The sequence below is a fragment of the Cercospora beticola genome, chromosome 1 (assembly GCF_033473495.1).
Source record: "Cercospora beticola chromosome 1, complete sequence".
Taxonomy (NCBI): Eukaryota; Fungi; Ascomycota; class Dothideomycetes; order Mycosphaerellales; family Mycosphaerellaceae; genus Cercospora; species Cercospora beticola.
This window is the reverse complement of record NC_088935.1, coordinates 2,363,456-2,387,346: the sequence shown is the minus strand read 5'-3', so window position 1 is coordinate 2,387,346 and position 23,891 is coordinate 2,363,456. Positions and strand designations below refer to the sequence as shown.

General features: G+C 55.3%; 9 protein-coding genes across 9 annotated transcripts; 4 read left to right on the top strand and 5 right to left on the bottom strand.

The window, feature by feature from the left end:
* Positions 1-340: 340 nt before the first annotated feature.
* Positions 341-3,325, top strand: RHO25_000922 (uncharacterized protein; the record flags this gene model as incomplete). Its single annotated transcript, XM_023593530.2, has 6 exons — positions 341-525; positions 613-1,411; positions 1,481-1,954; positions 2,015-2,046; positions 2,178-2,316; positions 2,372-3,325. 6 exons carry the CDS (start codon positions 341-343, stop codon positions 3,323-3,325), a joined length of 2,583 nt encoding a protein of 860 aa, XP_023458650.1.
* Positions 3,326-4,491: 1,166 nt separating this feature from the next.
* On the top strand, positions 4,492-6,434 carry RHO25_000921 (uncharacterized protein; the record flags this gene model as incomplete). The annotated part of the gene is made up of 3 exons (XM_023593529.2): positions 4,492-4,959; positions 5,131-5,512; positions 5,569-6,434. The coding sequence occupies 3 exons, from the start codon at positions 4,492-4,494 to the stop codon at positions 6,432-6,434; spliced, it is 1,716 nt and encodes a 571-aa protein (XP_023459323.2).
* A 625-nt stretch (positions 6,435-7,059) lies between these two features.
* On the bottom strand, positions 7,060-8,128 carry RHO25_000920 (uncharacterized protein; the record flags this gene model as incomplete). Its single annotated transcript, XM_023593528.2, has 3 exons — positions 7,060-7,176; positions 7,228-7,539; positions 7,592-8,128. 3 exons carry the CDS (start codon positions 8,126-8,128, stop codon positions 7,060-7,062), a joined length of 966 nt encoding a protein of 321 aa, XP_023459324.1.
* Positions 8,129-8,629: 501 nt separating this feature from the next.
* On the top strand, positions 8,630-12,181 carry RHO25_000919 (uncharacterized protein; the record flags this gene model as incomplete). The annotated part of the gene is made up of 3 exons (XM_023593527.2): positions 8,630-8,713; positions 8,765-9,055; positions 9,104-12,181. The coding sequence occupies 3 exons, from the start codon at positions 8,630-8,632 to the stop codon at positions 12,179-12,181; spliced, it is 3,453 nt and encodes a 1,150-aa protein (XP_023458648.1).
* Positions 12,182-12,574: 393 nt separating this feature from the next.
* Positions 12,575-13,264, bottom strand: RHO25_000918 (uncharacterized protein; the record flags this gene model as incomplete). The annotated part of the gene is made up of 1 exon (XM_023593526.2): positions 12,575-13,264. One exon carries the CDS (start codon positions 13,262-13,264, stop codon positions 12,575-12,577), a length of 690 nt encoding a protein of 229 aa, XP_023459824.2.
* A 1,027-nt stretch (positions 13,265-14,291) lies between these two features.
* Positions 14,292-15,980, top strand: RHO25_000917 (uncharacterized protein; the record flags this gene model as incomplete). The annotated part of the gene is made up of 1 exon (XM_023593525.1): positions 14,292-15,980. One exon carries the CDS (start codon positions 14,292-14,294, stop codon positions 15,978-15,980), a length of 1,689 nt encoding a protein of 562 aa, XP_023459318.1.
* Positions 15,981-16,139: 159 nt separating this feature from the next.
* Positions 16,140-19,413, bottom strand: RHO25_000916 (uncharacterized protein; the record flags this gene model as incomplete). Its single annotated transcript, XM_023593524.1, has 3 exons — positions 16,140-18,478; positions 18,546-19,107; positions 19,165-19,413. 3 exons carry the CDS (start codon positions 19,411-19,413, stop codon positions 16,140-16,142), a joined length of 3,150 nt encoding a protein of 1,049 aa, XP_023459319.1.
* Positions 19,414-19,892: 479 nt separating this feature from the next.
* On the bottom strand, positions 19,893-20,873 carry RHO25_000915 (uncharacterized protein; the record flags this gene model as incomplete). Its single annotated transcript, XM_023593523.2, has 1 exon — positions 19,893-20,873. The coding sequence occupies one exon, from the start codon at positions 20,871-20,873 to the stop codon at positions 19,893-19,895; it is 981 nt and encodes a 326-aa protein (XP_023459316.1).
* Positions 20,874-21,397: 524 nt separating this feature from the next.
* On the bottom strand, positions 21,398-23,629 carry RHO25_000914 (uncharacterized protein; the record flags this gene model as incomplete). Its single annotated transcript, XM_023593522.2, has 1 exon — positions 21,398-23,629. The coding sequence occupies one exon, from the start codon at positions 23,627-23,629 to the stop codon at positions 21,398-21,400; it is 2,232 nt and encodes a 743-aa protein (XP_023459317.1).
* Between the last annotated feature and the right edge of the window lie 262 nt (positions 23,630-23,891).

Here is a 23,891-nt window from a genome sequence, read left to right as displayed (position 1 = left end):
CGGAAGGCCCTGTCAGCGCTGCTCCGAGCTCTTCATTGGATTCGACCAGATTCCAGGCATCCTCAGCCGCACGCGTCGTAGATCAGCACGATGCGCCAACAACGTCGGGCTCTCGTGCGCTCTCTGGAGGGATCCATGTCGACTCCATCATCACTCTCACCAGCGCTGGCCTTGGTTACTGTGTGCTCCGGATTCCCGACGTCTTCACGCAACTGCATGTCTCACCTTGATTCGTTGACATCACCCTTCTAATAGTCATCAGGCCAGTCGTTGCCCATGCGCCATCATAGGATCCTTCGCGACCCCATCTAACCCACTCGCTGCGGCTACAAAGCTAAGGATGGCGGAGCGACAAGGCGCAGCGCAGGACGACAGCTTCTTCAACGACCTATCTCAGCAACACGCGAACGCCCCCTCCTACGATGCAGCCGAGCGACCGGCCGAGCGACGTGGTTCGCAAGAAGGACAAGGCGACAACGGCCAGGTACCGAAGCCGAAGCGCATAGCATGCGTGCTGTGTAGGAAGTAAGTGGCAGCGAGTCGGCTCAGACCTCTTCCCAGCGTGTCCGCTGGCTGCTCTATCCCCACGGCCGTGGTTGACTTGATCGGCAGGCGCAAGTTGAAATGCGATGGCACCAAACCCTCCTGCGGCACCTGTGCCCGATTGCAGCATGATTGCTCCTACGACGAGGTGCGAAAGAAGTCCGGACCCAAAAGGGGCTATGTGAAAGCCCTAGAGGCGAGGTTGGCGCAGGTAGAGACACTTTTGAAGACACAGGATGAGCCGCCCGTGGCTGCGCCAAACGGACGAAAGAGCACGCTTCCAGACTACGATCGTACTGGCTTAGGAACCAATTACGCGGCACAGGCTGGACGCACGATGGCGCAACGCGACATGCCTTCTCAGACGCAACAAGACAACCCAATGCTGGGTGCAGCTACAGTAGATGATCAAAATGCTTCTTTTGAAGACCAATTCCCTTGGGAGATGATCGGACTGGGTCTGGAAGAGCCGCTGCCCACCCAAGATGTGATTGACGAGTTGAACCAAGTGTACTTCGAGAAAGTGCATCCGTCCTTGCCCATGATACACCGACCACGATACTATGCCGCCATGAACCTCGCGCCGCACATGAGACCGCCCATATGCTTACGATATGCAATGTGGGCGAGTGCCGCTGCAGTCACGGACAAATACGAAGCTCTGCAAGAGCACTTTTACCAACGAGCACGAAAGTATATTCAGCAAGACGAAATGAAAGGCCATGGCGAGAGCTTGATCACTGTCGCACATTGTCAGGCCTGGGCCTTGTTGGCTACTCACGAGTTCAAACTTATGTATTTCCCCAGAGCATGGATGTCTTCTGGCCGTGCTTCCCGTATGGCTCTCATGATGGGACTTCACAGAATGGTGAGTAATAACGATGGATATGCACCTGGCATCTACACATGTTACTGATCACGCTTCTGATATGTACAGGACGGAAATGGCCTGGATGTGAAACAGTGCTTGTCACCGCCCAAAGATTGGACCGAGAGAGAAGAGAGGCGTAGGACGTTCTGGATGTGCTTTTGCATTGACCGTTATAGCTCAATAGGGACCGGCTGGCCCATGGCGATCGAAGAACGCGACATTTTGACCAACCTGCCGGCAGACGAGGACGCGTACGATTTGAGCAGACCGGCGAGGACAACTTCACTTCCTGAAGCCCTGGAGCCCCATGCGACCTCGACTCTGACTCCCTTTGCAGGAGTAGTCGTTATGGCATGTCTGTTCGGCAAGAACTTGACTCATTTGCACCGGCCCGATGCGGATGATCGCGAAGGTGATCTCGACGGCAACTTTTGGAAACGACACAGAAGCATTGAAAATATGCTACTAAACATAGCTCTGAGCCTGCCGGATTCCTTGCGCTTACCTGCAGGTCTCAATAACGCCAACACAGTCTTCGTGGTATGCCCGCAACGACCATTCTCGTAAATGCCTGGACGCTGCTGACGAAAACACTCCCAGAACATGAACATACACACCTCAACCATCTGCTTGTACGTAAATCCGTTGGTCGAGAGCCCACCCGCATCATTGGAGGTTTATAATGCCGCCTTTGAGATCTTTTCACATGTCATTCAGTCGTGAATACATGCTCGAGATGCCTGCTGACTTGATGTGAATGCAGGCACCAAGCAGCTATCTTCAAAGCTGAGAAGAATCGGATGCCTCCACGGATTGCGGCCGAGTGCAAAGTTCGATGTGTGACTGCGGCCGCTGAAATCGCCAACATAATGCGACAGATCTCACATCTCGATCTCGCTGCTGTGCGTTGCCGTTCTTTTACGTGCATTGCTGAACATCCTACTGACACTGGCGCAGACGAACGCTTTCGTGCCATTCTGCCTTTACGTGGCGGCTCGCGTTTTTGTACAGTATCTAAAAGCTCGATCAAATGACGCACAGGTCAGAGCGAGTCTGCAGTTCCTGCTGTCGGCCATGCACGCCATAAAACGAAAGAACCCGCTCACGGAATCTTTCTTGGTTCAATTGGACATCGACTTGGAAGGTGCTAGGCTTCAGGACCTCAGACAACTTCGAGCACAAGTTCCATTGAAAAACGACGCGCCATATCGATCACCTAGCTGCGCTCAAATGGGATTGCCGCCCAACTCGACTGCTCGTCCGACGTTTGGTGACCATGGCCTCGCGGTGTATCAAACTCCAGTCATGTCCCAGCAGTCGCACTCTCCAGAGGTCAGCGACATGAACAATGGCGGGAATGGTAGATTTGTCAATGGGTCCAACGCGCAACACTTTGAACTCCCGAATCGGCAACGAAGTACACCTGGCTCGATAAGTGGCTCCACCATGTATCCAAGTCCGAATCACGGTCTCGTCGTGGAGATGGACACGAGTCCCGATGCCAGCGGTGATCAGAGGACGCCGGGCTCGAGCACGCACTCCCATCACAACGGAACATCATCGACTTCATATTCACCGCAGCACCAATCGATGCACAACAATGGGATGCACACGGATTCAGCTCAAATGCCTGCGTCTTTAGCGGACTTTGATTTGAGCACACTAGCAGGTTCGACGTATACGGCTCAACAGTCAGGTGGTTTCGCGCAAAACTGGACAGACAATGTGAATACGGGCATGACACCAGGAGGCATGGGCACTGGTATGACAACCGATGGTATCAATGACATAATGAACGGAATGACTGATTCGGATTGGACGGTCATGTTGGAGTCGTTGGCCAACAACGGCTGGGAGACGGGAATGGCCAATCCTCCGTCGATGATGGAGACAACAGCGAGACGAGGTTAATGATCAGCATCACAGCGGACTTGAGGTATAGCTGGCACTTGGCCAACTGGCTGGTGCGTCTGGAGGTTGTAGCCTCGATGTGCCAAATAGATACCCATTTTCACTCCTCTCGACTGAGCAGTATGAGGCGTATCGCGCTTACATTTGGCAATGTTTACGCCAGGAGTTGCACGCGTGATTTTGCCGTCTTCGTAAGGATGAAGGGCGAGAGATAGATGAGCCGCTCCAATCACGCTTAAGCCGTCCGATGAGATGATGTGAATGCAGGTCGCCACTTCTTTGCACCGAGGAGGAATTCGCTTGCAGTGACCTTTGGACACGCAGCGGTTGGCTCGCGTCGGGATTATCCTCCACTTGCTGGAGGAGGGGAAGGCCGATATATTGCAGAGCAGCAGTGCAGGCAGGCATTGTTCATGTGGCAGCGTCTAGGCTTTCAAATCAGCCGTGTGCAGGCTGCCGAATTCCGCGTGCCGGAGCATGGAGGGCTTGGAAGGTCGCAGGGAGAGGCAATCGTGCGCGGTGCGCCGTCCACACCCATGCAGGAAGATAAGCGAAGACCAGGACCGGCGGCGTGGTGGACAAGGATAAGTCGTGCTCGAGCCTCGAGGCAGCAGGCCCGCGACGGCGCTAACAGGTCATGGCTCCACCGCGTGCTGGTTCGAGAACTCGAGCCGAGCAGAGAGCGAAGCGAAGTGCGGCTGTCGATGGAGAAGCAGCGCAGCGTGTGCCCGCGCCGACGTCACACGGCCGGTGGTAGCAGCAGCGGCGGCGCGGTGATGGTGGGCGGGCAAGGTGAGGGCGCGATAGACGGCCGCACACGCACACGCGCCCTCCCACTCGCCGCCGACGGACAGCAGCAGCAACAGCGGAGGATGTGGACGGCGACGGCAGCGCGCTGCACAACATCGCCCGACTCAGCAGTCGGCTCGGGCAGCGCGTTAGCGGTGGGCACTTTAGCCTGGGCGCGTGTGATTTGCCCGCTCGACGCCTCGGACAGTAGTGCTGAACCCATCGCGCTATGGGAGGAAGTGTGACGCGAAGTTGTATATGCTGCAGGACAGACGAGCCGGCCGTCTTCACTCTGCAAACAACAGACTGCCTGCCTTGCCTTGCCTTGCCTCGCCCTCCTCTGCCTCTGCCTCGCTGCGAGCAGCGCGACGGCCAGCATGCAGCAACACCACCACGCGCAGCAGCAGCATCACCAGCAGCAGCAGCAGCAGCACCATGCCCTCCAGCCGCCGCCACAGCCGAGCTTGGAGCCACACCCTTCAGAAGCCACGCTGAACCTGCCTCCGCTGCAATCATCATACCTCGCGCAGCCCGGCATGCAGTCGCACCCTCCCTCCTATGCTCCGCCGCCCGCGACCATGAGCAATGGCACTGCGCCGCCGCTGCCGCCGCACCAGCAGCACGCGCCGCCTTACCCGCCGCCGCAATACCACCACCAGCAGTACCCGCCGCCCGCGCCCATGCCCTCCAATGTCGCGCCGAACGGCCAGAACGGAGTGATGCGCTACCCTCTGCCCCCGCAGCCCCAGCTCGACGCGCGCCAGATGTCGGGCGGCCGACACAAGAAGGAGATCAAGCGACGCACCAAGACCGGCTGCCTGACCTGTCGCAAGCGGCGCATAAAGGTGAGTGCGATGCGCGCCCCCGAGCGTGTCGTGGTGCTGTGCGAGGTGCGAGGTCGCGTTCTGCAGCGGGCTGCGCCCATAAGCGAGGGCCTAAAAAACAAGCGACACCTTGTTCAAACACACGACCGCCAGCCTCCGTCTGAAACCTATTATATACTGACCGTGAGATAGTGTGACGAGGGCCTGCCGACGTGTCGCAACTGCCAAAAATCAAAGCGCGAGTGTCTGGGCTACGACCCCATTTTCAAGCAGCAGCCCAGCCCGGCCAACATTCAGCCCGCGCCCAGCGTGCACAACACACCACCTACGTCTGCTTCCGCCTCCGGCTCCCACGTGTCGTCGAACCAGTACGGCGCGCCACCAGCCTTCCCAGGCGCTGGAGGCAACTTCATCCCCGCTGCCGGCATGCCTCACGGCGAACAGCCCCATTTTGAATCTCACTACAACCACGCCGCGCCCCTCGACCCAGCACTGGCCGGTGGCGAACACGTCCCGCACATGGCACCACATCACAACAACAACTACCCCAGCTCGTTACAGCCGACGCGGCGAGGTAAGCACTGACCGGTTCCCTCACCATCCCGCCATGTCTGACTGGTCCCATCGCAGTGCGTGTGGTACCCGTAGAAGAGCTCTGTTCACTCAACGACATCCCGCCAAAATGCAACCTGCGCGAGGCGCCTCCTCCCTCGTCTCCGGCCAGTCAACAGGAAACAGAGACGTTCTTCAAGTACCACTATGCCGCAGGACTTGACCGCCTGTTTGAAACAACCTGGTACTCGCAGCAGGGCCCGTTGCATCTCCAGCGCGATGCCGTTCTCCAGGACTTCGTTTCGCAGTGCGTCGAGCAATTCAAAACGCGAGAAGATGCGAACGCCAGACAGACGCAGTCACTAGAAGCGCGCTTGGTGTGGCTGCTAGCCAGCATGCCTCGCGCCTACCACCGTATGACCAATGGCGCCGCGAATGACTTAGCTGTGCAAGAGCTGCTTCCTCGGCTGGATATCGTGGAAAACCTTCTCACAGGACAGTATCTGGATCCAAGCCGCGTGACGCCTCCTCCACAGCAGCAACCTCCAATGCCACCCGGAAGCGACAGTGCAGTGGTCAATCAGAAGTTCAACGAGCGATCCTTTTGGCATCAGCTTGCTAGATTCGTGGCCATCCGAGACGACACTACGAATGTGCAGAGGGAAATCGATGATGCCCTCGGCACCATGCGCAATCTTCTCCACATGCTAGAGAACCGCGATGTTCTGTACTCATTAGCGGTAGCGCGGCACCTGGGAGGGCGCATACCTGAATGGCATCCACAGCGGCACCTCGTGCCGTCGAGTAACGACCCCAACGACCCGGTTGGCAAGCTGCGGGTCGCTCAACAGTTCGTGGAAACAGAAGACCAAAGAGGCACCACACAGGTCATCCAGAGGATTTGCTCCATGGCCATCCGCTCTTGGATACTGCAGAAGCAATAAGACGCGAGGACTATTTCATTTCTTGTACCTACTTGGCAGACTTTTTGTGGACAGGAAATTGGGCGCTAGCTTCAGCATGGCGGGCGTGCTGTGTTGTCCAGAGATACCAACAGTTTTGAGTGCTCAGCAGCTTCGAGAGCTTATTGTACGATATACCCCAGCTGTAACAATGGATGATGCTTGGTGTGGTTTTGAATATGCTCGATGCGACAGTTTCCTTGAAGCGCCACTTTTCGATACTGTGTCCCTGTGCACTGAGTTCGGACCTGCTGAAGGAGAGCATGTGCTTCTGAGGAGAATGGTCATGTGGTTGCTGCTATTTACTGTTACACGAGAGATTCTGCCGCTATGGTACACGCGGTACAGGCGCGACCTGCCACACCTTTTCACTGTGTCAAGCATGGCACGCAAAGGCTCCAACAACATACAGCCCGAGTATGTCTCCTCGTCGCTCACTCCTCCAGCGGCAAACGACAAATGGAAATCGATCATCATTACAAGGACACCTCGCGGTGTCGAGCAGCATCGACAAACAGATATAGATTCCCCCACACGCGTAATCAAGGTCGTGAACTTATTGCGAACTGTCGCGAACATTTACAAATCGGGATTGGCGTAAGTAGACTCAAGCGGCAGCTGCAGCTACGGCGGGTTTGCTGCGTCGTGGTGTGGCTTGGCCATACACCTGGATTTGTTCTTCCTCGTAACGTTGCCTGTCTTGCTCGAACAAACGCTGATATTTCTGTAAAACGTCAGCACACGATATGAATGAGCAGAGGAACTTTAGACGTACATCTTTCTCATTCTGGCTGAGCGCCTTCCATTCCTGACTGATGAGCTTGCTACGTTCGGTGACCTTGATGTTGGCAAAGTCGCCGCTGCTTTGTCGATCAATACCGAAGTTCAGATATGCGGTTGTTGGACGCTTTGGACGACGCTCGTCAGATAGCTCCGCCCATTTCCCCTTTTGCGTGGGGTATTGGCGACGCAATTGAGCGCGAGCCAGGTTTGCGAGGCGGATCTCGTTTGGTGAATGCGATGAGATCCATCGCTTGTACTCTGCTGCTGCGGCTTCATTGGCCGTGCGTGCCAAGTGATTGTAGTGCTGCAAGTTATGGTCAGAGGGGTGGCAGCGGTAGAAATGGGGGACCTTGTACCTCGATGTCTGCGGCAGACTTTTGCTTCCACTCCGTAGCAGCTTCTTTGACGCGCTCCTTGACGCCTTGATTTGCCTTCCTCTCCTTGACAGCTTCTGCCCAGTACGCTAGGTATGCCGAGGGAAAGGCTGTCTTCTTGGGAGCATCGGGCAGTGCAGTGGCCTTAAGATCCTGGAGCTTTGTCCTCTTCTTGACAGCTGCTTTGCGCTCTGTGGCCTTCTCCTTGCGAGCAGCTTCACGTACGGCCTTCTGCGCTGCTTCCTCAGGCGTCACTGCTCGTTTGGCGGCTGGTTTGCGCTTCTTGGCCGCGACCTTCTTCTCTGCGGCCGAGGTACCATCGCGGGGCTTCGATGCAGCTTTCTTGACGGCGCGTTTTACCGGACGTGACGGCTCGCCAACAACGCTCTTGGGCCGGCCAGGCGTTGCATATGTTCTGATCGGAAGGACGAGGGGGCTGGGGACTGCGCGATTGCAACGGGGCAGCACATTTGGCAGTCGTGAGCGCGCAGAGAAGCGCAACGCCACGCGCGTGAGCATTGCGCCGGTGTAGTGGCGGCGGTGGCGGCGAGAGAGCCGGTGTTGCGTAGTGGTATCGGTGTTGTTGTACTGTTTACTAGTATCGCATTGATCGCGCGCGAGCTACCTTACCAGCCATGCGGCCAGCAAGCTTCGGAAAGCTCCATACAGACTAGCGCCAAATCTTGGCAACCATGCGTCTTGCCCGCCGACTTGCCGTGTCGTGTGCTTCTCAGCCGAGCACCTCCATCGTCACCTCGTCGGGCCCCGGCACACACGACCACGGGCGTTGTTGTTGTCGCTTCACCCTCAGCACACCTGGATCTCAGTGTGCATCTTCTTTACAAGGTAAGACTGGACAGAATCTGCGGCGGCGGCAGCGGCAGTGCGGCGACTTGGGCGAGAAACAGAAATCAGAATTTGGTTGCGGCTTTTGGTAGCGGAGGACTGGGCGGACATCAAGACATTGTGGAAACGAAGGAGTGTGCGGGTACGACGCCGGACGACTCCTGAGGCCGGATCATGGCCCGCTCACCAGACCGCAGGGGCGACTACGCGCGCGACCGGCGTGACGATCGCGACCGCTACCGTGACCGCAGTCGAGATGTGAGAAACCCCCGAACCGGACCCCTTCGATACTCGCTGACCAGTGTACAGCGTCGCTACGATGGCCACGGGCGTGACCGAGAGCGCGAACGCGATTGGGATAGGAGAGATCGCGGCAGTGACCGATACGAGAGGCGCCCACGCGATGATCGCAGCTATCGCAGAGAGTCTCCGGACCGCGAGCGGTCAAGGGATCACAGACACCATTCGAGACGACAACAATCTCCGGTGAGAGACAGTAGAGACTATGGACGTCGTCGTCCGCGCGAAGGCGACGATAGGCACGGTAACGACGACAGGCAATCGAAGCGCAAGAGAACCGATTCTCCGGGACGCAGCGAGGTATGTGCCTTTCAACGTTTTGTGCTAAGGACTCCGCTGAGTGTACAGACATCCTCACGACCAGGAACCGCGAACGGCGATGGCTCGAGACCCCCCTCTAGAGCTGCCGAAGAGGCCGAGAAGAAGAAAGCTCAAGCAGAGAAGCTCGCCCGAGTCCAGGCCTGGAAAGCAGCAAAAGCCGGCAAGCCTGCCGCCGGTGATGGGACTCCAACAACCGCCGACATCGCATCCCCAACGAGCAGTCAGCAACCATCCACGCCCGTATCAGCATCTCAGCCCAAGTTCGACCCAAAAGCCATTAAGAAGCAAATTGACAAGAAATCGAAGGTCTCAAATGCCACTCTGGGCGATGATGCCGCCATTCCTGCAGGTACTAGCGCGGACAGTGCTTCAATCGCAAAACGCGCTCCATCCAAACCGGTAGTATTGGGCGCAGCTGATGCCAAAATTACTGGTTTCGGCCTCAACAAGGCTGCAAATGAGAGACAACCAGATAAGCTAAATGTGTCCAAGACCGGCAATGCTTTGGATGAGGATGAGGGCGAGCAGCGAAAGTTTAGGAAACTTCCTGATCTTGCCCTCGAAGCGACTGATGGGTCTACCGTGCCCGACGGTGCTGACGACGAACACGACGATGACGATCATGACGAGCTGCGTAGTGACGAGGAAGAGGCTGAGGCAGCACGCCTGGCAGCTCAGAAGCGGGCCGAGGAAGCACATGCTGAGCAACAGGACATCGCAATGGCTGATGCTAAGAGCTCAGAGCAGAACGGCCAAGCAGCTGGAAACGAAGCGGAAGCGATGGAAGTGGACGAAGACATCGACCCTCTAGATGCGTTCATGAACAATCTGGACCAAGATATTGAGCGCCAACCACGTCCTCGCAGTCTTGGAAAGCGAAGCAATCGCGAGCCACAACTCTTTGACGAGGACGATGGCCCTGACCTTGATGCTGTTGGTGAAAATCCGGAAGATTTATTGAGAGGCGGAGGCAAACGCAACAAGAAGGAGGTTGCGGCGGTTGATCACAGCAAGGTTGATTATGAGGACTTTGAAAAGAATTTCTACCGCGAGTCCGCCGAGGTCTCCGAGATGAGCGCAGAGGACGTTACGACCTTGAGAGCCGAACTTGATAACATCACCGTTCGGGGAATCGACCAGCCTAAGCCAATCACGAAATGGTCGCAATGTGGTTTCGGCGCCCAGATTCTGGATGTCATCAAGGCAAACAAATTCGAATCGCCAACCTCAATTCAGTCACAGGCGCTGCCAGCCATCATGTCTGGTCGCGACACCATTGGAATTGCGAAGACAGGCTCCGGCAAAACTTTGGCCTTTACTCTGCCCATGTTCAGGCATATCAAAGACCAACGCCCAGTAGCAAACCTGGAGGGTCCCATCGGGCTGATAATGGCGCCGACTCGAGAACTTGCTGTACAAATTCACCGTGAATGCAAGCCCTACCTCAAGGCGCTCAACTTGCGCGGTGTCTGCGCCTACGGCGGAGCGCCCATTAAAGATCAGATTGCCGAACTCAAGCGAGGTGCGGAGATGGTGGTATGTACGCCAGGCCGTCTGATTGATCTCCTTGCTGCTAACCAGGGACGTGTCACGAATTTGCGACGAGTCACTTATGTGGTCCTTGACGAAGCTGATCGCATGTTCGACATGGGATTCGAGCCGCAAATCCAGAGAATACTGGGCAACATCCGGCCTGACCGTCAAACGGTACTGTTCTCGGCAACATTCCCCAAGAAGATGGAAACTCTTGCTCGGAAGGCTCTTACGAGACCTATCGAAATCGTCGTGGGTGGCCGCAGCGTTGTTGCGGCTGAGATCACACAAATGATCGAAGTCAGACCTGAGGAAACCAAGTTCCGACGTGTGCTTGAGTTGCTTGGCAACCTACACGAAGCGGACGAGGACGCGCGATCTCTGATATTCGTGGAGCGGCAAGAGACGGCCGACCAGATCTTCAAAGAATTGCACAAGAAGGGATATACGAGTGTCTCAGTGCATGGAGGTCGCGAGCAGATTGATCGCGACCAAGCTATTCTCGACTTCAAAGCAGGAGCCATCCCTATTATGGTGGCAACGTCGGTGGCTGCCAGAGGACTCGATGTAAAGCAACTGAAGCTGGTCATCAACTACGACTCCCCTAATCATGGCGAAGACTACGTGCATCGTGCTGGTCGTACAGGACGCGCTGGCAATACTGGTACTGCAGTGACCTTCCTGACACCAGAGCAAGAACACTATGCTCCATTCCTGGTGCGCTGTCTCGAGGATAGCAAGCAGGAGGTGCCGGAAACACTCAAAGAGATGGCAGCTTCGCACAAGAAGAAGGTGCAAGCGGGACAGGCAAGCAAGGCAGGCTCGGGATTCGGTGGTCATGGTATCGAGAGGCTTGACGCCGCCCGCGCTGCCGAGCGCGCACGCGAGAAGAACCTCTACAAGACGGGTGACGAGCCAGACGAGGAAGACGATGGCAAGAAAGATAAGGACAAGAAAGAAACCGAAGTCGAGAAGCTTGTTGCTAAAGCTGCAGGCAAGGTCACAGAGCGCGATGCACAGGCCGAGCAGTCTGAGGAGAAGCCCAAGAGTACCGGCGATATCATGCGCAGCGACCTGGCGGCTCATCTGAGCAACGCGCTCAAGGTGCAGAAGACGGAAATCCCAGCCGCCAATACCCCTGCCCTCAACGATCCTGTTGCCAAAGCGGCGGCCGCTGCAGCTGCCATTAATGGTCGTCTGGGTACCAAAGGAGCGACGCGTCCAGGAGCTCCAATCGACAACCGCGGTCCTGACGCAGGTGCCTTCCATTCCACCTTGGAGATCAACGATTTCCCGCAGAAGGCTCGCTGGGCTGTCACGAATCGGACGAACGTCGCGAAGATCCTCGAGGCAACGGGCACTTCCATCACTTCGAAGGGAGAGTACTATCCGCCAGGCAAAGAGGTGGGTCCCAACGACGCTCCAAAACTGTACATTTTGGTGGAGGGCGACACCGAGATTGCTGTGCAGTCGGCAATGCGCGACTTGTCTCGCCATTTGACTGAGGGCACGATCCAAGCCCAAGAAGCAGAGGCTCGCTCTGGTGGCGGTGGTCGTTACAAGGTCATCTAAAGCAATTCGGCATGTCCGATGCCACGATTCACTTTGGGGTCAGAGAATGACAACAGGTCTCGAGCTCGAGCTCGGGCGAGATCAGGACTGACAATGCACTTTGTCATCGTTTGACCATTGCATGAGTTTGATAGCTCAAAGTCTGGATACAATGCTCGTACTCCAATAATGCCACAAAATAGACTCTCTAGTCTACTCACGATGTTTCTGCACAAATTGCTCTGTCCCGCATCCCACCTACTCCTCTGCCCATGTTACGCCTGTTTTCCGTCCAGAATCACGGTGAACCCCCTGCGACCATCTTGCATGTTGCGGCTTTTCGTGAAGCGTAATCAAGCATTGTTCTTGCCAGCAACCGGGCACCCGTTACAGGCGCTCCTTGTGCAGCGACTCCTAGCCACTGACCTTCGCGCTGAGCTTGTGCTTGTTGGTAGGCGGCGACCAACGATTCTCAGCCACGACACTTGAATCAGGCGGACAATCAAAGGCGGACTGCTCTAATCTGCGCAAGATGGTGCTTTCTGTGGAGCCGCTCCAAGTTCTCGAATGCACGCTGAAGTGATGGGCGTGCTTGCTGATAGGCTGCGGTGGCTGCATGTTACTCAGCTGTCGTGAGTGCGAGCGTGGAAACGTGAGCGTGGTCATTGATGGCTGGCGAGGTAGAATGCTGCGATAGGACATGCCCTGCGTGTCTGCAGCGCTGGCAAGTTTTCTCCCCGTTGGTGTGCCAATGTCCTGATGTGGCGCCTCTTCGACTCTGCTTTGCGATCTTGAGTAGATGGATGGGCTGCTGACAATGTTACGACCAGTAGATTCGCCTGCGGTCAAGTCTAGGCTTCCAAAGCGTTGTGTGGTCCTGGGAGGCACATGGTCGCTGCTGTGATTGAAGTCTCTTGTCCCATCGATGCCCAGTTGGCCGGGCCCGGCAATCTCGAGGACCTCGGTGGATGTCAAAATATGAGCGTCTTCGTTGTATGGAGGCTCGGCCAGTCGATCGAGCTCTTTCTTCAACGTCCTGGAGCTTTTCTTGCTCATTTTCAATCTGATCTTGTCTGTGATTCGAGGGCTTTTCAATATGCCCATGTCGACTGGCGATAAATGAAACCTTCTGCCATGTGGGTGGTCCTCTGGCAGAAAGGCAAATGTTAACGTTCCATCAAGGGTCATCGGTGCTCTGCATGGAAGCTCTGGTGTCAATTCCTCTGATCGCCGAGATGGGCAACAAATCCGATGTGCCATTGCGCTCGCTGTGTGCAGTAGTGGCTTCGTCAAAGTAATGCTGTGCTGGAAGTTCCGTGCCAATCGTGGCCTGCGCGTATCGTGGTAAGAGGTCAGCTGTACGACAAGCACAAGGTGGTGACATCTGTCTGCTACACCCAAGTCTATGGCAAGTTCAAGGCAGCTCCTGTGAACTGGAAAGCACGACACGGGCTTAAGAAATGGCTGCACGGTTGATTCCTGCTGTTTGATGTCCTGTGCGAATGCAATCATCGCCACCACCAGAGCCTTCATGGCAACTTTCGCTTGTCGCAGTGTGAGAAAAGAGATGAGTCTGTACTGGAATGGAAGAAAACATGGTGAGTGGTCATTCCCTCAGAGATTGGTGTGAGAATAACGATTTGAGCTCATCCTGTGTTAGAGCCTCAATCGATGTGCTTGTGCTTGTACAGCAAATTCTTTGTCACTCCAGGCTGCAGCTTCTCTCTCGACAGGATGACCGCTTGCTCCAAAGACCGGATTGTAGTGCAGAGGTGTTGCATGAGTAGCTAGCATTGCACTGGTTCGAGTCGATTGGCCGCAACGATCATGCTGGCAGGGCCGTCGTTCTCGCTCTCGAGGCTATACAGCACTTGTGAGCCATATCGCGATGAAGTATAGTGCAGCTGTCGAAGGCCAGTAGAAGTGATGCATTGTTCGGTATCGGCAAATGGAGGCATGTGACAGCCTCCGTCCGGTGGGGCGACCGCGCTGTCCGCGGCATCCACCCTTGACCTTGAATCTTGAATGTTGACCATGAAACCAGACGCAACGAGACAGTGGCGATATAATGTCACATCATCATGCTTCTGCTGTGACTGAAGCGACATCGTAGCCGTCTACTGCACCAGTCATGGCGCTCCTCTCTCCTCAGCTGCGCAAGCAGTACAACGTCAGAACACCCAAGGGTCGCCAATTGATCGTATCTCAGAGCGTCGACGCTTTGCGCAACCTGCTCCTCGCGCTCTTCCTCCTCCGACTAACACGAAAGACACTACTCCGGCTGCGTGGCTACGGCATCGTCGGCTCGATCCAGCTTTTATACCGCGATGTCTACCGACGATTGTACAGCGTCTTCCTCAGCCTGCCCTTCGTACAGGCTAAAGTCCAAGCAGACGTCAAGAAGGCGATCACAGATTTGCAGAACAAACTCGTACCGAGCGGGCCTGGAGTGATCAACTACAAAGCATTGCCAGCGCAAGGATGGACGCCCGAACAAGTGCGTGCCGAGTTGGAAAGGTTGGGCGGGATGGATCACACCAGGTGGGAAGATGGCAGAGTCAGCGGCGCAGTATACCATGGCGGAGACGAACTGGCAGAGCTCCAGGGCGATGCTTTCAAAATGTTCGGTGTGAGCAACCCCATACACCCAGACGTATTTCCAGGTGTGCGCAAGATGGAGGCTGAGGTCGTGGCCATGACATTGGGACTTTTCAATGCTCCAGCAGACACCGGTGCGGGAGTGACTACGTCTGGCGGCACGGAAAGCATTCTTGTCGCAGTCCTCGCGGCAAGGCAAAAGGCATACCACGAACGAGGGGTGACGGAGCCGGAGATGATCTTGCCAAAGACCGGACACACGGCTTTCCGCAAAGCATGCGAATACTTCAAGATCAAGCTGCATCTCGTAGACTGTCCTGCACCAAGCTACAGAGTCGATGTGTCAATGGTCAGACGCCTCATCAACTCAAACACGATTCTCCTTGTTGGATCAGCGCCCAATTTCCCTCACGGAATTGTGGACGACATTCCCGCGTTGTCGCGACTGGCTGTGAAGTACAAGTTGCCCCTTCACGTCGACTGCTGCCTCGGATCATTCGTGATCGCCTTTCTCTCCAAGGCAGGCTTCCCGTCTCCCGATTTCGATTTCCGCCTCCCAGGTGTGACGTCCATCAGCGTCGACACACACAAGTATGGATTCGCCCCAAAAGGAAACAGCGTGGTACTCTATCGCTCAGCCGAGATGCGCAAGTACCAATACTACGTCTGCCCAGACTGGACTGGCGGCGTTTATGCTTCGCCGAACATGGCAGGAAGTCGACCTGGCGCACTGATTGCTGGATGCTGGGCAAGTTTAATGCGCCTAGGCGAGGATGGCTATGTCAACACCTGCTTGAAGATCGTTTCTGCTGCCAAGCAGATCGAAGATGCTATTCGAAGCTCGGATAAGTTGCGACACAGCATTGCGGTCATTGGCAAGCCGATGGTATCAGTTGTCGCATTCAGAGCGCAGGATAATCACAGCACACCACATCTGGACGTGGACATTTACGATATCGCTGATGCGATGTCGAGCAAGGGGTGGCATCTCAATGCATTGCAAGATCCACCGGCAATACACGTGGCGGTCACCATGCCAGTCTCAAATGCTGTTGATGACTTGATCAAGGATCTGGAGGACGTCGTGGAATCTTGCAAGGGCAATGTCACCTCCAAGAAAGGTGACGCAGCGGCGCTATATGGCGTTGCTGGCAGTATTCCAGACAAGAGTATTGTGAAGCATCTTGCGACCGGGTTCTTGGACACACTGTACAAGGCTTAGCCTAGCTTCCAGATTCACAATGTTACACACTGCTATTAAGCTATCCTATCCCCAGTACCTGTTTTCGTCCACGTGTATGTTGTACAAGTCAATAGACATCGCCTCGTCTCAGAGTTTCCTCAAGTCCACAATAAGCTCTCTTGTCCAAAAACAGATCCCTCACCAGAAAGGCTGTTCAACCACCTCCGACTCGTCATCTGAGCGGTAGTCTTGTGACACAACGTAAGGCCCCTGATTCTTAAGGCCAATGTTGTCCATCTGCTGAATTGTCTCGTTCACATAGAGCTGCAGGTCATCGGCTCGCGAGAGGTCAGTGGTCTCCCACTGTGCTTCAAACCAATATCTCTGCTCTTCTATCATCTCCTCCCGCGACCGTGCCAACGCACGAAAGTTGTAGCTGCCAAGGTCCTGATACTCGGTCACGAGATCTTGGATCTCGCACAGCTGGAACGACATTCCTGGCTTTTGAATCTCGATAATACGCTTTGCGAGCACTTTCTCAAGTGTGAAGACACCGTTCGATGTCTGCGCTCGAAAAGAGGGCGGCGTCTCATCTGTTGCCATCGATGCAATGAAGTCGTTGATGGCTTCTGGCGACGGAAATGCATAATCCGGGGCAGGCTGCACAAGAGACACCTGCGCATCCCACACATGCGCAACGAGGTGGCAGCATGCTTCTCCCAGGCGTGTATGCTCATTTGCCTTGACAGTATATTGCCCGGGCTCACCGTCCTGCTCTGTTGCGGAGAGTGTGAGTTTCAAGAGTTTTCCTGTGGCCGTTTCCCGAATAATGAGCTCAAAACGCGAGGACGAAAACTGAGATACTGCGGCATCTCCGATGACGAGTACTCTGTCGATAAGACTCGCAGCATCAACGGAGCAAGTTGTCAATCTCGGCAAGAAATGTGTGCGTGGGTTGATCTCGCGTAGACTCGTCTGCATCGAGATCGGATCCGTGGCGCTACGGTCAAACTCCTGATTTCTCTCGTCTAGGCGAAGCAGTAACAACCCCAAGCGAGCGATCAACTTTGGCGGATGTGGCGACGCATCATTGTCATCATCATGCGCCTCTTGCTTCTGCTTCTCACTTTGTAGCAGTTCACCGAACGCATGGTTGTCCTTCGTGATCCTTGTCGACGGCTTCAGTCTCGCAGGTTGTGTAGTGTTATCACTCGGAGTCTGAGCATTACTGGTACCAGTAACGGTCTCTCGCACGGCGACTTTCGCGATTCCCGGGATATGCTGCTTTCTCTTCGGGGCTGGCACAGGATCGGGCAGCTCCAACTGTGCCTTGAACTTCTGGTCTGCGGCCATCTTTTTGCCCTTCTTGCCTTTGACGTTCTTTCCAGCTTTCTGCCGCATCGTGTTGTGCCGCTTGGCGTAGTTCTTGGGCAGCCGCTGGATGCTCTCGACGATTGTATCCTCTCCTTGGTCTCCACGTGCTGACCCGACTTGAAACGCATCGAGGTCTCCAGGCCCTTGCTGAAGTGGAGGGCGGGATCCTGAAAGCAACTGTGGTGCTGGTTGGACAGGATTTTGCGCAGCACGATCCTGGTCTGCGACTTCTCCGAACTCAACAAGAATACCAGTGGTGTTCACGCCTGTCGATGCCTCTTTGTGCTGTTCCTGATGAGTTTCCGGCCCTCCTTTCAGTCCTGGAGGCACGTTGACTGATTGCAAGCCTGGCTCCGGAGACCCAGGGTCAATCAGTCGGCCAGTCTTCTGCCATGTGTGAGCGACTGACATCGACCAGGGCACAGCCGCACCTTCAGCGTCGCGGTTAGCCTGTTCCTTTGCTGCAGAGCTCGCCAGGTCTGAGCCTGTGCCCGTGTCGCCTCGGGGGTCGAATGAGTGGCTGGGGTCTGCGCCTCGTAAGTGAGGACGAGTCTCAGCGATTGACGACAAGTCCGCCAGCTGTTTGCCTCGGGGTTTCAGTCGGCTTTCCTTCGCTTTGCTCTTGCGATCCACAGCGACGTAATTCTCATTCTGCCACCGTGCAGTATTCGCTGGGTTAGATAACAGCCCAATCGGATCAACCTTTGCATGTGTCTTGTCTGTGGCCCATTCCTGCTCCGAATTCTGCTCTTCCTGACTCGTTCTTAGTTTCACAGCTCGTGTGGAAGGCGCAGTAGAGCGGCCTTCGTGGCTCAGTATACTGCGTTCTGGTACAAGCATGCTCATATCGTGTAGAACAGACGTTCCGCAAGAATGAACATCGCCAACGATGTGTTCCTTCTTGAGATCGCGTAACAAAGGACCGTTACTGGTGTTTACGGCAGAGGCTTGTAGCGACGGGTGATGCTTCGCGCTATCTCCAGTGTTTAGAGCTTGCCTCTTGCTTGTTTCCCTGAATGGGACCATGCTCGGAGTGGACGTTGGTTGGAGTATCGCTGCAAAGTCATCGTCGTCACTTTCGCTCTCTGACGATTCTCCCGATTTGTCAGAAGCCTGATCGGCTGGCACGATAGCTAAGCCTTTCACCACACGAGCACGTCCGGCTGGTGTTTTGTTAGCATAACTGTGAAATCCTACATGGGCAGCATCTTTATCGGCAGCATAACTTACCAGTGTGTGTTTGAGCCGAAGCTAAGTGTTGCTTCGCGTCCTTTGGGATGTCCACGCTGGCGTCCAATGGCCCCTGTCGCGTCTGGCCGATGCCTTCGAGCCACTGTTTGACGGTAGTGTTTTCCTCTCGATTGGTGTTTGGTGGCTCAAGGAGCTGCACTCCTTCTCTGCGGTCAAAAAAAATCCCAAAGGGGGGCAGGTCCAAGGTCTGCTCGGAGACTGACACGGAGCTGCGGCCAGCGGTACGTCCATTGAAGATGTGACCGTCTTGCGGACACCATCGCGCCGCGCGACAAACGAGGCCTGTGTTAAGAAGCGTCTCGGACTTGTTGGTGAGTGACGCCAGACATCTTTCCAGTAGCCCATGGGCTTGAAGCTCGTGGAGCGGGAACAACTTCACCACTTTTGCTTCGTCTTCCGGTGCGATGACAATCTGCGTGCGAGGAATAGAGCTTCGTGGTTGTCGCGCGAGGCGTGAACTATCAGGTCGCTCTTTGCCCTCGTCCACTACGGCCAGGTCATCGAAGTTGCTTTCCGGGAAGCGAACGATATGAGGTACACGCTGTGCACAATCAGTGTCAACCAGCGACCCATCACGGACTCGACGGCGCCCGCTTACATCTTCCTTCTCGGCTGTTTGGATTTCCTCATTGATGTATTCATTGATGACTCGATTGAGCTCGAAGTCGGCCGCGGCGCCTTGCTGAGAATCGCATTGAAGAAAGAATACGTCAGTGATGGACGAGTAGGAGATATTGATCTCGTCATCCCCAATTGCCTTGCGAAATCGAGTCACGACCTCAGCCCTGGCCTGTTCGTTGAACCGATACAAAGTGGCGTGCAGGTATTGCGCAACGTCTGCAGCCATGATTGCGGCGAGGCCTGGCTGGTGTGTAGGTTCCGGGCGTGTGCGTTTGTGAGTGAAGAAGCAATGGTACTGTTGCGGCGCTGGTCGGCGACTTTACTTGTTTGCCCTGGTCGAGGTGCGGAAGGCGCAACGGCACAGCATGAGATCAAAACGGCAGGCGCGCTCGCGCGCTGCCTCGCGTCGCTGCTGGCCGCTGCTTAGTTGCTCGTGAATGAGAGTGTCGCGAACGCGCCGGAGTGCCAGAGACGGCCTGCGAGTCTTCGTGAAGATACCCGTCTAATCTATGTTTCGTATCTCGCCCTACCCCCTCGCGCCCAACGCTTGCTTGCTCGAACCAACCCAACTGTCAAGAGTCTCTAGCCTGGCTCCAGTCGGCAAATGGCCAAGCCAGTATCGTGATATCAATGTCATTTCTCATGAATGCCATGACGCCCGCTAAATCGCAAAGAAAAATATGTGGAGATGGGTTCATGCCGCGTCTAGCTGCCATCCAAGTTGGTGTTCCGCTTCACGTTCATCACCCAGCGCATCTGGTTCACGACTTGATCCATTTCAACGCTGAGCTTCCGTGTCTTCTCGTTCTCCTCTCTCGCCTCCCTCTCAAGCTCCTGGAATCGCTCTTGTTTCTCTTGTTGTAGCTCCTCCCATTTTGTCACCAGCTCCGCTTGCAGCTTTCTTGTCCGTTCCAGTTCCTGTCGCATCTGATCTGATACCACGTCCATCTTGGACAAGCGCCTGCGGTCTTCTTCTTTCTCTTGCTGCAACTGCAGCACTTCCGTCCGGATACCTTCTACGCGAGCTTTGTATTGCTGATTCAATTGTCTGTGACTATTCTCCAGGATCTCTGTATGAAGTTGGGCATGTTTCGTCTGCTCCGCCATCATCTGCAGATCCCTTCGCTTCTCCTCGACCGCTTCATCTCTTTCCGCAGTACTTCGCTGAGCCATATCCTCGAAGGCCTTGCTTCGTTCTCTCTCTTTTGCCAAGTCTGCCTTCAATTCCTGTATGATTCTTTCTCGTCTGGACAATAATCCGGAGTCCACGTCTCTGAGATGGCTCAAATTATCATTCTCGGCCTGAATCGATTCCATTCGAGGCTTGAACATCTGAACACTTCGTTGCAATTCCTCCGCTTTGATCACTTGCTCTTTGAGCTCACGCTTGAGACGATCATTGTCAGCCATGAGCTTCTCAATCACACGTCCTGACTTCCCGCCAGTCGTGGCATGGCCAACGGCGGAGCTCCATTGGCTGGTGTCCGTCGATGGCGACCGTGGAGAGGGCGGCGCGTTCTGGTTATGCGTGTTCCCGTTGGTATGTGGTGAAGCATCACGATTCCGCGCCGGAAGACCACCACTCCCGCGCCGTGGGCCGCCTTGTTGCGAGGGTGTGAGCAGATTTCCATTTCCCATGTTGCGCGTCTCCTCTGGGGAGCTGCTGAGCTGAGGAGAGCCATTCATGGCAGGCGATGCTGTGCGCTCAATGGCTCCGGCCGTGGGCGGCTACGCTGGTTGCAGATGGACAATGACAGGGACTGCGGTGAATTCGGGCTGAGCCAGGCATGCACGCGCATGGGAGGAACAACTCAAGCGGCAGCATGTGGGCAGCGGCGACACTGGAGAAGTCGGCGTGGCAGGTGTGCGTACGATGTGACGGTGGACTGCCCGGTGGACCTGCATTAGTGAGAGATGGGTCGCGCGAGCGTTTGGCGAGGCCATTGCTACTATAATAATTTCCGTCGCAAGTTGTGGTTGCCCCGTGGACGCGATTGGACAAACAAAAAAATAGCCACCATGACGTGAAAGGGACTTGCTCTGCACGCGGTGATCAATAGCGTGTGGCTGCAACATTGGTTCACTAGTCACTACTAGTAGAGCTTGTCCACACGCAGCACTCTCTAAATAATCGCTGATACACAAAGCTGCGAGCATGCTGTTCTCGCAATCATGATCATCCGGATGCTGCCTCATAGATTCCTTCCTCCTCACGCTTCAGCAGCGCCTGCCTGTTCCACCACGCCTGGCCTCCATTTTGCAAGAAGTTTCTTCGCCGCTGATCTCGCGTCGCTATTCTCCCTGTACATTTCCTCGGCACAATCAATGGCCATCTGCCGCACTGGCGGCCGAAACATGATTAGATATAGCAGCGCATTCGTGCTTATCAAGATCCGCTCTGGATCTTCGGCGATCTTCTTGACTCGATCAAAGATGGCTCGGTTCACGGCGGGCACTTCGGAGAGCAGCCTAATAAGCACGCGTCCGTCTTTGACGTCGAAGTACGGCATCATCATGTCCAGTAAACGCAGCGTCCAATGCCAGTAATTCGGCAAGTCGTCATCTTCCACGTCCTCGCCGTCGTCCTGTCTTTGCTTCTGCAAAAGCTTCTCGGAATACCACTCTTCATTCAACCAGATGATGGCTGCATCAATGCGGGCTCGAAAATTCTCCATCACGTACGTGAGCAAAGCCGCTCGCAAAGCATAATTTAGTGTAGTTTTGTGGCCTTTCTTGATCAGCGTGCCATCGTAGTCCTCTGTCTTGACGATAGCTTGATCCCCCTCGAGGTCGAAGGAGGCTCGAGTGGCCAGCCTTGTAGCCATCACTATCCATCCATCTCGATCATGCCCGATGGCTGCTGTCGTTGCAAGGCGATTAAGGCCATATTGTGACAGGACCGGCTTGCCCTTGGTTCTAGCTTCTCTATCCAAGTCTGATAGTGTTGCGAAAACTCGTTGCACGGCCATGGAAGAGTACTCCTCCCTCTCCTGGCTCGATAGGGGTGGAGGTGCAGGTAGACTGAAGGGACCAATCGCCACGTCACCATCAGGCCCTTCCGGAGGAGCGTTATCGAGTCTGTTGGCCACTTGCTCACTTTCACCAGAAGGATATTCGTTTTTCGGACGCTCATCGCTGGCCCCAATCGCTCCGGCTGGTGGTCCCTTGGCGTTGTCGCTAGCCTTGTTCAGGCTCAGCAAACGCGATCGCATGATGTTCACGGCCATTGACAGCTTATCATCCGGTATAGAAGGTATCAGCGCCTGAACAAGTTGTATCACGCTGTCACGTGGCACTCTTTCGACATGAAACGACGCAGCATTCTGGTTGGTGGTCAGTGTCCACAGCTGTGCTAGTGATATGGGACCGGCTGGTAAGGCCGCATAAGAAGGTGTCTGTTGTTGCAATATTGAGGTTCCATTCGTGGCGTCCTTGTTGAGCCTTTGGCGTTTAGCGTCGTCCAGGCCATCTATCGGCTCGTCCGGCGCTGCTCGCTTGAGTTGTGGGTTTTCTGAGAGCACCGCATTGAGATTGTGTTTCAACCGTTCATGGTGTTGCTGTAATCGGGGGCCGAACGGGCCATTTGGGTTCCTCTTGATGCAATTGAGGACAAAAGACATAGCTGTTCGCGTCATGCTCTTGAACGAGAGCTTATCTTTGATGCTCCCGCTTGGTGGAGTCGGCGGGATGAAAGCGAGGATCGCAGAGAGAATCTTGCTTGATATGCTCGCACGTCGATGCACCAAATTGGAGAGCGCATTGAGCGTGGCAGTAATGATAAGTGGATCACTTGAGTTGTCCTGGAGCACACCAAGAAGTCTATCCAGAAGTCCCGATGCTTCTGCTTCCAGGTTGGCAGGCGGAATCACAGGATGATCTCTTGGGACCAATGCTAGACTGATCTCATTGTTTTCTGGCCGCCGTGGATCTGCTATCATGCCCGGTGTCTGGGTCTGCACCACAGCAGCGACAAACTTGATACAACATATGCGCACTCCGGGTGGCGCAGTGTCCATTCTGCGCAGTATGCTGCTTTTAATCGCGGCTACCTTGCCCCATGTGTCGCTGTCGGCCGTATTGCTGACCGTGTGTCTGAAAACGTGCGGGTATATGCTCGCGGCGCATTGCACAGCACTCTTCACAACACTCTTGTCCTCATCTTCGCCCATTAACTCTCTCCTGTTCAGATAGCCCTTCAGCGTGTCAAGCACGCCCAAGGACATTTGCTGTTTCTCGTCCGGTGTTACCGCCTGGGACGCGAACGTCTCCGCCAGAAAGTCTGCGCCCCATCTCCGCAACTCGAGGGGCGTTGAGCTCTGCGAGATGATCGGAATGATCCCTGGTATCACTTTGGGGTATAGCGTGTGATCTTTGAGGCTGATCTCGCGCGCAGAATTGAGCTGTTGCAGCATCTGCGACGACGCCGCTGGTGGCGATGCCATCGCGACCGCAGGTATCCACAACTCAGCGCAGTGACGGCTGGGTGAGGTAGATCACGACGGCGAAGAAAGCAGCGAAGCAGCTATGTAACTACAGTGACCAGCGCGTGTCGCAAAGCTGCCGCGTGCAGCGCATTGCTGCTCAAGCCAGAGATGAATGTGCAGTCGGCGCGTCCTGTTGGGTTGAGGCGTCGAGTGGAGTGCGTGGTCGATGATGTTGTCCGGTAGGCTCTGTTGTCGTTCTGAAGATGTAACAAAGTGTGGA